A 13,810-nucleotide genomic window follows, 5' to 3' on the forward strand; every position below is an offset into this window, starting at 1 on the left:
TTTGGGTCTGGTCAAAGAAAAAAAATACAAGGATTGTATTTTTGTATTTCTAATGAAGACATCAGAATTATAAAATGGAACTCAAAATTAATACTTTATAATAGAGAAAAAGTACTACTGCTTATATGTAGGTTTTAAAAAATCAGCATCATGTATAAACACCACACACATTTTGCTATACTTAAAATTCATTACTCGATAACGCCCTTTACCACACAATGTCCTTTACCATGCAGACTACAGAAAGGAAGATTCTAACTGCATGAATGAGTTTTAAGCATCTGAACGTGTTGCAGAACAAAATGGAATAAAAATTAAACACTTATCATCATCTTGACTATAAGAGGAAGTTACTGTGTCAAGGTGGGCAGAGAGAAAATAAGAAGAGGGAACACCCAACAGTTATTTCAAACAAAAAGTAGACACATCATCACATATTTCTTTTGTATACATTACTTAGTATTCACGACTTCTATGAAATCTTTAAAGAATAGTGACGTGACATGTAAACTTTTAAGTAGTAAAGTCTTGGACTTTAAAAGGTGTTTTTCACATCCAATATAACTTACTTTAAAACAAATTATTTCAGAAGATTATCTAAGTGTCACAAACAAGCAACATATGTATACTGCAATTTTATTTCAATCGCACAAACGAAGTTAGCGTGTAGGAAACTTAAATGAAACAAATTTAAACAAAATAGTTACGGTAAAAATAGCAGAAAACTGAAAATTCTAAAAAGGAAGTACACCTAAAAGCATGAGAATTCAACATTCATTAGTGTTTCATCTTCAGTTTTGATTGACACTTGATGCTTGCAAATTTTTAAACAAACTTTTAAATCATGATGACTATTCTGAAGAGATTTCAGCACCAGCACTAAGATTTGTACATTCAGTTTGTTTGCAATTGACTTGTGAGCCATTTACATAGTGGATAGTACAGATTTGTCACAGGTCAGATCACAGTGTTGAGGAAAGCAGTCCCTTCCTGTCATTAGAAAGGATCCCCTAAACTGTACTCAGCTTAAGACATCCAATGTACAAGAGCACAAAAACCATCATAATAATGTGGTTCCAAGGAACATAGTTTTGATAAGGTAAGTAACTTAGGCTTCTGTTTCCCGTTTTAATTACTGAAATCTCTAATAATGACACAGCTGTCATGTATGATAGCAAATGTATATAATAATTCATTCAGACTTCTTGGAAAGAACACATTTAGTAATCTGGGATGATGGAAAATATAGCATGATTCAACACTGGTTTTTTTTTTTTTTTTTTGTCATTTTACACAGACATCATGTTAATATTAGACCAAGGCACAAAACGTTTAGTGCATAAACCCAGTTTAAGATTTAGCATTTTATTTTAGTCTCTTATCTTAGTTTGGACCACTTGTACCCAGTACTCTACCTACTATAGACTATTTAACTTACCCAACAAAATCAAAAGAGGTTGCTGACCAGATTTATAGGGGACATAACTGTTTATATTATCAAAGTGTTTGCATAACCAAAAGTACAATAATAAAGATGAAAATGCCTCCTATTTCTTTTAGAAAATAATACTTAATAAGCTTGCTGCATCTTTGATGTTTTTACTACTACTGCATGACAATGAATATCTGATAGAAAAAAGAAATGTATACTTGAATTGATAGCTCATCCATCACAGCTTAATCTAAAAATGAAATTTCTACAGAAACAGGAACTATTTTGACAAAGAAAAAAAATCCCTCATCCAAACTTCTCTGCAGTGGTAAAGGCTGCAAATTCTCAGCGTTTAGAAAACTACACTATCGACAAGCTTTGCTTTATGGACTGAGACGTACAAAATCTAGAAAGCAGATGAAAGTGATTATTTCAAAATTTTAGTAAAACTTCTGAAAAACAGAGTTCAAAGCAAGTATGGCACATAACAACTCAAGCATAAATCAAGATGGAGAGCCTGGAGAGTTTGACTTCTCAAGTTTTCCAAAAAGCTATCATTGCAACATATAGGATTTCTCCCCTATTTTAACCTTACCAGTTTCAAAGGAAAGAAAAGGGAGTGGCTTCCATATAGACAGCACGTGCGCGAGAGCACACACACGCAGGGTGGCAGGCAGTGTCTAACTCCTTCTTCCCACCACCCAAGTCTCACTTTATTTATTAAAAGAAAACTGCAGAACTTCTCATTGGTTTTCCTTTACCTAATGATTTCTGTGACCTTAATTGCTGCCATCATTGTTATTTCTTGCATTTCAACATAACAAAATTCAAAAGCAGCTTCATTCAGGAACACGTATCTAAACACCTGTGTAACAGCAGGGGTACCTAGGTAATAATAACTGACAAATTCAGTGATCAAACTTTTGAGTTCCACAGTTAAGATATTATGTGAAGCTCAGAATCATGTTTCAGACCATTGAAATTACTGGTTAAAATACAAATAGCTGAAGACATGATGTGAAAGATTAAGTACTTGGTTTTGTAACATATTTACCAATTAAAGTCACAAAATATTCCTCATTATTATTCATGCAGGTAACTGAGAAAAAGATAGTGCAGAAATCAACTTTAAATAAAAAATTATTCCTCCCCTTCCTCCCACTCCCATATACTCTACAAAATGTTTTCCCTGGGACTAGGCCTTGAAAAGGCCACTACATATTAGTGTGACATGCATTATTGTCTGCAATTAAAAAAGCTAACCTTGTGGTGATTGTAATTACATTATAAAAATGTCCACATGCATAAATCTAAAAAAGGTTGAAAACCTACAGTAAATCTACAATATAGTGTTTACATTTGACCACTGGTTTGTGTTATGTAGAAGTCATAGATTTGGTAAAGCATTGTAACAATTTAGGAAGGCATCTAAATCTTTAAATTCTGGACAAATTTTATGTTTTAATCTACAAAATTGCATGAAGGCTAACTCGAGAAACTTCCTATCATCCTAAAATTCCTCAAGCTGAAGAAACATTTTTCGGACACTTTCTTATAAATATTACCCTTTGAAAGCACTTACAATTCCATTTGTTCCACATATTATGATCTTAACTTACATAGGGCTGATCTCAATTATTCGTGGAATATCAAACATGATAGGAAGAACAAACCTGAGAGAAACATTACAATACAATAGCAAACTTGCTCAATTCTTTACCAGCACTCTCTGCAAAAAAACTTCCTAAGCCTTTCTCCTCTTTATTTTAGCAATGTATTGTGGAAAATGTGACTTTATCTTGATAGGAAACTATTTCAATGCGTGGTGATCTTGCCTGATGGGTTTTAGTATTTTCTGCATAACTGTTACAGGAACTCTTATATGATTCTCTTCCATTCTGTTGTAAAGGCCAGAAAAAAGCAGCAAACGGAGAGGGAAAGAGCTTATCACCAGAGTCATAATGTCTGAAGGCTTTTAGAGTAGGTTGGTTTTTCCCTCCTTCTGTTTGTCTCCATTTTCTTCTTACAGCTCATAAAATGTAGGGGTTTGCTGTTGTGAACAGTTGTTGTCTGTAGGATTTTTTTCCTCCAGATTAAGGTCCTATCTCTCCTTAGTCTGTTCCTCTATGCAGTATTTGACTTGCTCAGTTCCTGCCTGATTGCTGGATGGAAAAGAACAAGTATTGAAAATAAATATAATGATAAAGTAAGATAAATGAGTGATTCATTCTTAAGAAACTTTAAGGATTGTGCTCAAACTCACAGTAATAAGAAGATTAACTTTGCATCTTTCATTGCACACATCTTTAATATTAGAAAGATGATACTAATTTCTATATATTTATTTTTTCCTTTTGTATACAAAATGAAAACACTGATTATGTGGGTTCAAAAACAAGAGGGCACTGGGATAGGTGAGTAGAGGTAACCTAGAGAAAGATCTGTTCATGTGGTTTTCCATCTAAGAAAAGACAACACCTGAAATTTAGGGATATTGTTTAATCCCTATTTATAAAAATAATTTCCATTATATGAAGGAGAAACCTCCTCCCCAAAACCCTAATCCTAAAAGGGCAGGACTATAGAAATCATTGCCCTCAACTAATCAACTAGGTATTTCCTTATTTGCATTTTCTTAAAAATGGTGAATCTTAAACATTGTTTTATAGGAATAGTAATTTTGTCCAGACACTTACCATCAATGAGCTCTTCTTTTAGCTTTGTTAATTCCTTTCTCATTTCATCTAAAATGTCCTAAAATATTAGAGAAAAATATCAGAAATACAGAAAAAAATTACCACTAAAGAGATTCTTACTCATATAAAATTTTAAGAATGTCGTACAATATGATGTGTAGTTTTTTTTGTTTCCAGAGCCACAATTCTATTTCTTAGAAGACTAGCCTTGGTGAATTTTGTTTTAATATTCTGCCCTTCCCAATCTTGGCTTATTCTAGCCTAGCAATATGTGAAAGAGAATGCTTCCTAAAATTAAGATAATTACTGTCATCCAGTGAAACGTATGAGTCAGATAGTTTCTAGAAATGATAACAGCTGTGCTTTTAATCTAGTCCTCTGGGAACAGTCTGAGAGGTGATGCAAAGGAAGTTTAGAGGAGAAAGATATTACAGTAAACTGAACAATTGGCTCTTGGCAAATCTGTCCTTTTGTCTGAAGTATGTATGGAGATTTCTTAGGAACCACCATAGCTGCCAAACCATATTTCAAGGAGTCTAGGATTTCCCTGAAGGGACCTCAGAGATTGCCCTAATGGGTAGGCAGGAAGGTGGATGAGGCCCTGGTTGACCCATGCTGTCCAATACGGCAGGCACCAGCCATATGCAGCTGCTGAGCCCTTGAAATGAGGCTAATCTGAAATGAGACGTGCTGTTAAGTATAAAACACACACCAGATTTCAAAGACTTAGTATGACAAAAATAATGTAAAATAACTCATTAGTAATTTATAAAATTGACTACATATTAAAACATACTTTAAATAATTAAGTAAAGTTTTAAAATTAATGTTGTCCTTTTCTCTGTTTTGTATTTTTAAAATGCAGCTACAGCTGGGCACGGTGGCTCACACCACTGCACTCCAGCCTCGGCAACAAAGCGAGACTCCATCTCAAAAAAATAAATAAATAAATAAATAATAAAATTCAGCTACTAGAAAAATTATAAAATATATACGTAGCCCACATTATACTTCTATTTAACTGTAGTGCTCTGGGCCCTCCTTCAAGAACTGCAGATTTGGCCAGGTGTGGTGGCTCACACCTGTAATCCCAGCACTTTGGGAGGCCGAGGCGGGGGATCACTTGAGGCTGGGAATTTGAGACCAGCCTGGCCAACATGGTGAAACCCTGTCTCTACAAAAACTACAAAAGTTAGCCGGGCGTGGTGGTGCACACCTGTAATCCCAGCTACTCAGGAGGCTGAGGCAGGAGAATCGCTTGAACCCGGGAGGTGGAGGCTGCAGTGAGCCAAGATCGCACTACTGCACTCCAGCCTGGGCGGCAGAGTGAGACTCTGTCTCAAAAACAAAAAACAAAGAAACAAAAAAAACCCCTGCAGATTTAAGATTAGAGGTCCCGTGACAAAGTGACACAATTTTAATAGGTGAAAAGTAATAGCTGTCCTTTGGAAGGATTAGTTTTGAATTGTGTGACTTTAACACTGAATACCCCAGGAAAAATTAAACTGCTCTGTTAAAGTTTACCTTTTGAAAAGCTTCTCATGTTTAAAATAAAACTATCAATTAGTTTGTCTTCATTTTAACAATGGAAAAGACTGAGACACAGAAGTTATTAAATAGACTCACAGATGCCCTGATCCAAATTACTCTTTACATCTCATCCCCCAAATCAAATCTATTCCTCTGTTGTCCTCCAATTCTTCAGATGACCAAGAATTGACCATGTTTTGAAGTGTGTGGAAGTGCTCTATTTTAAAATATTTTTCAAGAAAGCCATGTTCAATACACAGCAAAACAAGTGCTTTTCAATGACCACATGCTCCCCTTTAAAATTATATAACTCAATTTAACTTTTCAAATAGCTTTGCAGTATAAAAATTCAGTTTATCTAAAAAATGTATTTCACCTCTTCTGTGAATAAGGTATTTTAAATGACAATCTTATCACTTACTACTTTTTCCTGAGTACATAGGTATTAAATATAAGGCATATGTATCCAAATGTGGACAGTATCTTTTTCTTTTTTATAAAATTGAGATAACTGTACACATTTGTTTTGTTACCTAACACAGGCAAGTGTTCACAATTTACTATTAAGCATACTAAATTATGATCCCTTGAAGCCTACAGAGCCTCTACTCCACCCACTACACATTCGTATACTTCCACAATATTTTCTTCAAATAAATTCCTGGAATTCACATCACTGAGTTCAAGGTAAGACATTTATTTTTCAGGCTTTTGATTCTGTTTTCCCAAACTGCTTTTTAGAAAGCAGAAGTATAGAAGAGTGCCTATTTCCTTGCACTCTTGCCAAAATCAGATTTGTTGGGTTCAATTTTGCCGGTACAGTAACTGAAAAGTAAAAGCCCATTGTTTTCGTCACAATTGCGTACCATGCACTTACATTTACACCTTATGCTGTTATCACTGAACCACAGCCCCACCCTCCACTACCTCTGGACCTTCATGCAAACTCAATGAACCGGAAGTGTAGATTTGAAAAAATACAGTACTACCAATGCCACTGTTTAATTTGTATAACAATAGCTCTATCGTCTTTCTAAGTACATTCAGGATCCATGTCAAAGATATGCATATGAGATATTGTTTAAAAAGAAACAAGTACAAATAAAGGAAAGCTGCCACTGAGCACCCACCTGCTTCAGCCTATCATAGTCAAGTCCTTCCGTCTGGACTCCATTGGCACTGGGCTGTGACAAGGGTGTGGATTTTGGTCTGTATAAATGAAATTTCCAGGACAGGTAAACAACATTCTTAATACTTAATGAGTTCATAAATAATTGCAAATTTACCAACCCAACACCAGATTTAAATACATTTCTTTAAAAAAGTCATTTTCTTTAAAAATTATCAAAATTGTAGGGCTGATTAGAACATAAAACAAAATTTTTTCACTTTTCTCAGTACTTCTTATTTATAAAGGAACTAGAAAAAGGTGACAAGATGGTAAGACTTCTTCAGAAAAGAGCAGAAGACGGTATTCTTTGGGCATGAGGCAACCAGGTAACGTGGCACGTTGACCAAGACATTGATGAAGACGCCAGTTGAAACATCTGAGGCTCAAATAACACAATCTTGTTTTGTCTTTCTTTTGAACTTTTACATTATCTACTTAAATACCTGGGCAAACCAGTGAAAGGAGAAACATAAAGACTTGAATGTTTTACACTAACATAAATCAGCTTACAAAGTTGATGCCTTGGATTGCAGGAAGAAAACATTTTTAGTGAGCATGATTTGCTTTATACATATTATTCCATTTCAAGCATCAAAATAAAAAAGTTTTAAAAATGTTTATTAGATTAGACTATGTGACTATTTCCTTGTGAAATTTTTTATGGAGACGTCATTTGAATGGCGTGTTTCAGGCTAACTACTTCCATACATTTATTAAATAAAAAGGAAATGCCAGACAGAAGCAGATTGTCAATTATTACTGCACTTTCGAAAGTTTAGTTTCTATTATAATTCTTAATAAGTCAATGATTAGGTATATTTTAAACAAGTTTCAACACCAAATAAATCAGTCATGGCACCCTCTCCAATTCTGGCAATAAAAGAATCCTCAGTGGAAAACCTAGAGTTTTAATTGGGCACTCCTCTGGATTCTGGTTTAGTCTAGTAAGTGCCCTCCTTTATGAGCCACAAATAAATGCAATTTAAAACCATCAGGCAAATCATATATTCCCAATTTTGCAGAGTACCAATGTTAGCAATCTGAAGCAAGACCCAACAGGCATAATAAATTTTTCAAAGTTATAATTTTATAATTCTTATAAGACATAAAATACTTTAAACCCATAGGCATGGTTCCTGAAGATTAAACACTGAGTTAATCTGCTTTTTGTTGTTGTTGTTGCTGCTGTTTATGAGATGCAGTCTTGCTCTGTCGCCCAGGCTGGAGTGCAGTGGTGCAATCTTGGCTCACTGCAACCTCCGCCTCCCGGGTTCAAGTGATTCTCCTGCCTCAGCCTCTGGAGTAGCTGGGATTACAGGTGCACCACAATGCCTGGCTAATTTTTTTGTATTCTGAGTAGAGACGGGGTTTCACCATGTTGGCCAGGCTGGTCTCGAACTCCTGACTTCATGATTTGCCCACTTCAGCCTCCCAAACTGCTGGATGTAGGTGTGAGCCACCACGCCCTGCCTGTTAATCTGCTTTACTATCAAAACGTATTACTGCTTAAAAGACTGTTAGGAAGCAAGTCGTCTAATTTTAATTTATTAGGTATCTGCTTATATGAATAGGGGGAAATAATAACTTTCAGAAAATTTCATTCAATAAGCACTGAGCTAGGCATTGTAGGGAATAATATTCGTATGAAATATTTCCTTTCCTCTTGTGAGGCTACACCTTCTTACTTGCTAGGGAAGACTACTAAATTCCAAGGTCGCTTAAGATTTACTGAGACCCATAAAATGAAGAGTCACGTCTGGCAAATATTCTTAAAGTTTAGGACGTTATTTCATATACTCACTCATGCTACCTATTCCTGTTCTCTAGAATTAAGCTATAATTCATACTCTGCTTTTCTTTTACATTTTCCATTTAAGCGGCCCATTTAGCTAGTTATTTTCTCAAGTTATATAATGAATACCTCTGAAATTCACATGAACAACTACAGTCTGCTATTTAATTGGGCAAGTATGTTATGAATATATCCATATTTACTAGGCAATGCAAAAAATTATTGTTTTGTAATAAACAATTGTGGAAACATGCAAATTTTTTAAAATTTAATTCATGCTAACATGCAATCCATCACCACCACCACCATGATAATTAACTAAAGGGGGGAACTTTTCATACTGAAGGAAAGATGTAATCACCACTTTTTTTTCTTAACTTTTACCAAAAAAGTTTATCAATAACATTATCCCAGGGGGTACTATGTGTGAAAGCAGCAAGATAACTGAGCAGATTTACTACATTTAAAATATATATATATTTTTGGGCACAGGGTCTCATTCTGTCACCCAGGCTGCAGTGTGCATGATCTCAGCTCACCGCAGCCTTGACCTCCTGGGCCCAAGTCTTCTTCCCACCTCAGCCTCCCACAGGCACATGCAACCATGCCCAGCTAATTTTTGTATGTTTTGTAGAGACAGGGTTTAACCACATTGCTTAGGCTAGTCTCAAACTCCTGGATTCAAGTGATCCTCCTGCCTCAGCCTCCCAAAGTGCTGGGATTATAGGCATAAGCCATGGCACCCAGCCTTAAAAATCTCATTGTTAAATGCTATTTTTCTATGTACTAGCAAATTTTCTAAGGAAATCTTTTGGCCAAAACAAACCACCTCAAAAAAAAAAAAAAAAAAAAGGGCAGAAAAAACTATTTCACTACCGGGATAAAAACATTTTGCGAAGATTTAACTGGTTGACAAAATTAACTTGTCAAGTATTTTGATCATTAATAGCATAAAAATAATTTTAGCAAGTAAGAATTTGGCCAGAGTCTGCTTACAGAACTCCCAACTCACTGCAATAGACATCCACTATGAACAACATTTAATTCATATTCCCAGTGAATTTGATGTATTTTTAAAAAAAATAGATGTGTAAAATAACATAAATATATTTCAGTTATTTCTAACCTATGAGTTTTCATCATAATTGATCACAAAATGAGGGTTTCTCAGGTTTTTATTTTACTTTTTTCTTTTTCTCTAAGAGAGGGTCTCACTCTGTCACCCAGGCTAGGGTGCAGTGGCGTGATCATGGCTCACTGCAGCCTCTAACTCCTATGCACAAGATATCCTACTGTCTTAGCCTCCTGAGTAGCTGGGACTATAGGCACAAGCTACTAGGCCCAGCTAATTTTTTTATTTTTTGTAAAGATGGGGTCTCGCTACGTTTCACAGGCTGGTCTTGAACTCCCGGCCCCAAATGATCCTCCAGCCTTGGCCTCCCAAGGTGCTGAAACTATAGGTGCGAACCACCGTGCTGGGCCAGTTTTTATTATTTTATGATGAGAGCGTTGCCTTTAAACATCTGCCTATAAATGACTGTACTACTATATTTAAGTCCCTATTCTGCCAAATTAATTGTGTAAGTAACTGAAAAGCATTTGAGGATTATTTTTAGCTGTCAATTTTTTTTAATTAAGAAAAAAACTAGTTCATATCTTAAGTCTTCTTAATTAAAAAATGGTGTAATAGGGCTCATCCTAGAAAACAATCTACTCAGGGTGTTAGATGTTAAATTGTCCAAGATAATTTACTACAAAGTATCTAGGAAACAGAGATTTTCCTCAAAGAATCAATTATCCACCACCATGGCTTTAATATTAGTCCATGTTCCAGTAACAGATGGAAAAGGATCTTCTATTCAACTTTTTTGAAACCTTGTCTTACAATCATAAGACGAACAGCCTTTAAAAGAAAATGCTTAAGCTACAAATGGTCTAGATAATATATGTGGCCTTAGATTCCCAGTCTAGTATTCCTAACATGTTTACCATTTGTATTTATCCTAATCCAACTGTGAAGTGATGGCAGAATTTTTAAAAGGTATTCAAAATAAAGAAAAAAAAAATCTCCCTTGTGGTGATTACCAATCCAGGTAGAAAAAGCTCAGCCCTATCCTGAACATGTTATTTAAAAGTCTCAAATCACAACGTCACAGCAGGATGATACCTGTGTAATGAATCATAGGACCTGTTGTCAAAAACAATCTGATTTTTCCTTGGAGAATCCCGTCTATGAAGGGGAAAACCATTGAAAGGGATACACAATAGAACTTTAAAAAATAATTCTCATTATGTTACTGTTTTATAGGTTGTTAATAGCAAACAAAACAAGAATTGAGTTTATTAACCTTAAAATAACCAATTTTTCCCCAATAAGAAAGATAATTTTAAGACTACTTTTAGTTATGTGAAGATACCAGTTACAGAAAATTTTAAAAATCATTACACAATGGCTACTTTTTATAGGTTGTAGGCACAGTAAGTATATAAAAGTATACAAAATTAACTCTTCTCAGGAGGCATGTAAAGGACTAGTTTTCCCATCTTGAATACATGATCTGTAAGGTCTTAATAACCACAGATGAATGCACCAACTTCCCAAATGTTATAATCCGGTCATAGTTTAAAGCATTTTTAACCAAACATTCTTGCTTTTACTCTGACATCTTCACTTAACAAATACAGCAATATGCAATATCTCATGCATATTATGGGACATTAATCCATCTTACCACTAACATAATTTTGACAAAGCTATTCCAAAGAGAAATGGGCACCTTCACTACAATGCAAGGATAAGACATACTTAAAGCAGCTAATACACTTGCTTTCCGAAGGAACAGGGGAGATAACTTAGGAAGAAAAGCAATATAGTTCTTACTCTTTTAAACATATTTTAAAAATCCTTCATGGTTTAAAAGAGCTTTTGGTGAAGTTTTAAAACCTATATATCAGTAGTTGGATCAAATCTATCAAAAGATATATGAGTGGTCAGGAAATAATCAGGAGTTTCAGAATTTCTATTTTGGGAAAGGGGAGAAAAACCACCTAACAGAATTGAAACATGATTATGGTGCACTACTGGATATTATGAATCAAGATTCAACTCATCTATATAAAATTATTTTCAAAATGATGACCTTCAGAGCACTTACTAAATTTCCAAGTCTGAAAAAAAAAATCTTTTTTTCCCTACCCTGGAATTAGGAAAAATAAAAAAATCTTTCAAAGAACAACTTTTCCCTTACTAAATGGACCAAATACATCAAAGAATGTATTCCATTTGGAGAACCTCGTCCATGTCCCTTCTAAGACATGACTTCTGCCATCAACGTAGGCTTAGCTTTAGTTCACTATGGAATGCAGATCAATGAAGCATGATGAAGAGAAAGGACAAATGACACATGACAGGTCTGCAGACTGGAGTGCAATAGCGTGATATCAGGTCACTGCAACCTCCGTCTCCCAGGTTCAAGTGATTCTCTTGTCTCAGCCTCCCAAGTAGCTGGGATCGCAGGTGTGCGCCACCATGCCCAGCTAATTTTTGTATTTTTAGTAGAGATGGGGTTTCATCATGTTAGCCAAGCTGGTCTCGAATTCGTGACCTCAAGTGATCTACCCACTTGATTTTAAGATAGCTTCGTCTTTTCCAATTTGTATTTTGAAAAATTCAGAACTACAGAAAAATTAAAAGGATAGTACAGTGAATATGCGTAAACCCATTTCCTAGGTTTAACAGTTGTCAACATTTTGCCCCACTTGTCTTAACTATCTACATATCCACACTTTTTTCCCCTTTACTAAATGGACCAAATACATCAAAGAATGTATTCCATTTGGAGAACCTCGTCCATGTCCCTTCTAAGACATGACTTCTGCCATCAACGTAGGCAAATCCCAAAGCGCTGGGATTACAGGCATGAGCCACCACACCTGGCCAGCTCCTTGTTACGGGCTTAATAAATCAGTACGTCATAATGTGCTACTGAAGAAAATCCGTAACTAGTAGATATGTGTTAGAAGGCCATCTCAGTTAGGAGTCTTAGAAACATAAATGTGCAATTTTTCTACTCTACTGAAAACACATGTCCACCAAAAGCAATTCCCCCTTTCTTCTAAAGTAAAATACGATCATCTTTCAATCACTTAGAAACTAAAAGCTTTTATACATTCCAAAAGGCCTAGTTTCTTTGTGGAGCTTAAACAATTGTGTCATTACCAAATCTTTCCTACTAGCAGAAAGAACCACATAGAAAGCCAAATCCAAATTCAGACTTAGACTAACACAGAACAGGTCTGTGATAATATAAAGTCTATCCTTGTACTTATCTTTATTAGGTTTCTATAATTAGAGTCAAGTTGCTTTTTACGAGACAAAAATAAGGCAAATAGCTCAGAAAGAAAAGACAAAATACCTTTTAGTTTCTAAATACATACTTTTTTTTTTTTCTGGGAAAAATACAAGTCCTTTAAACTGTCTCATAAACCAAGAAAAGGTTTCATCTATGTTCAGGAGCTGTGATATAAATTTAGTCATGAAAATAAAGTATGCCTAGCTAAAGGAAGAACAAATTTGCCTAAATATGCCCACATGTACTTGTAGAAACAAGTATTAACTAGCCTTGTTTCTGGATACTATCTTTTCTAACTTGATTACACTTACAAGTTTCAAATGAGATAGGGAAATATATGTTTCTACTTTACAGATTCAAAGATGTATGTTTTATTTTGCTCTCTTTTCTCTCCAGCTGATATTCAGCTTAAAAAAAGGCTCCAAAAAATTATTTTTATAATATATATATATATATATATATATTCATCTATGTCATTGGGACTAATGGGGAAATGTGACTATATACTATATTAGATAATATTATTGTTCAATGTTAAATTTCTTGAGAGTAATGATGGTATTCTGGTTACATAGCAGATGTCCTGGTTCTTCCAAAAAACACTGAAGTATTTAGGGTAAAACAGTTCTTATTTGTGAATTGCTTTCAAACTAATCAAAGGGGAAAAAAGTGTGGATATGTAGATAGTTAAGACAAGTGGGGCAAAATGTTGACAACTGTTAAACCTAGGAAATGGGCTTACGCATATTCACTGTACTATCCTTTTAATTTTTCTGTAGTTTTGAATTTTTCAAAATACAAATTGGAAAAGACGAAGCTATCTTAAAATCTCAGATC

At 34.9% G+C, this 13,810-nt stretch overlaps 1 protein-coding gene across 7 annotated transcripts in view; it reads right to left on the bottom strand.

Moving 5' to 3' along the window:
• Window positions 1–624: 624 nt before the first annotated feature.
• Window positions 625–13,810, bottom strand: part of ENAH (ENAH actin regulator) — a 159,410-nt gene continuing 146,224 nt past the window's right edge. For all 7 annotated transcript variants that reach the window (XM_032136330.2, XM_058430914.1, XM_058430915.1 and 4 more), the window contains 3 exons: window positions 6,789–6,867; window positions 4,129–4,186; window positions 625–3,594 (listed from right to left, as the gene is read on the bottom strand). In XM_032136330.2, coding sequence (XP_031992221.1) covers window positions 3,557–3,594; window positions 4,129–4,186; window positions 6,789–6,867 — 175 coding nt within the window. In that variant the 3' untranslated portion in view covers window positions 625–3,556. The remainder of the gene's footprint in view (window positions 3,595–4,128; window positions 4,187–6,788; window positions 6,868–13,810) is intronic.

Source organism: Hylobates moloch, unplaced genomic scaffold, assembly GCF_009828535.3.
Source record: "Hylobates moloch isolate HMO894 unplaced genomic scaffold, HMol_V3 SCAFFOLD_18, whole genome shotgun sequence".
NCBI classification, from domain to species: domain Eukaryota; kingdom Metazoa; phylum Chordata; class Mammalia; order Primates; family Hylobatidae; genus Hylobates; species Hylobates moloch.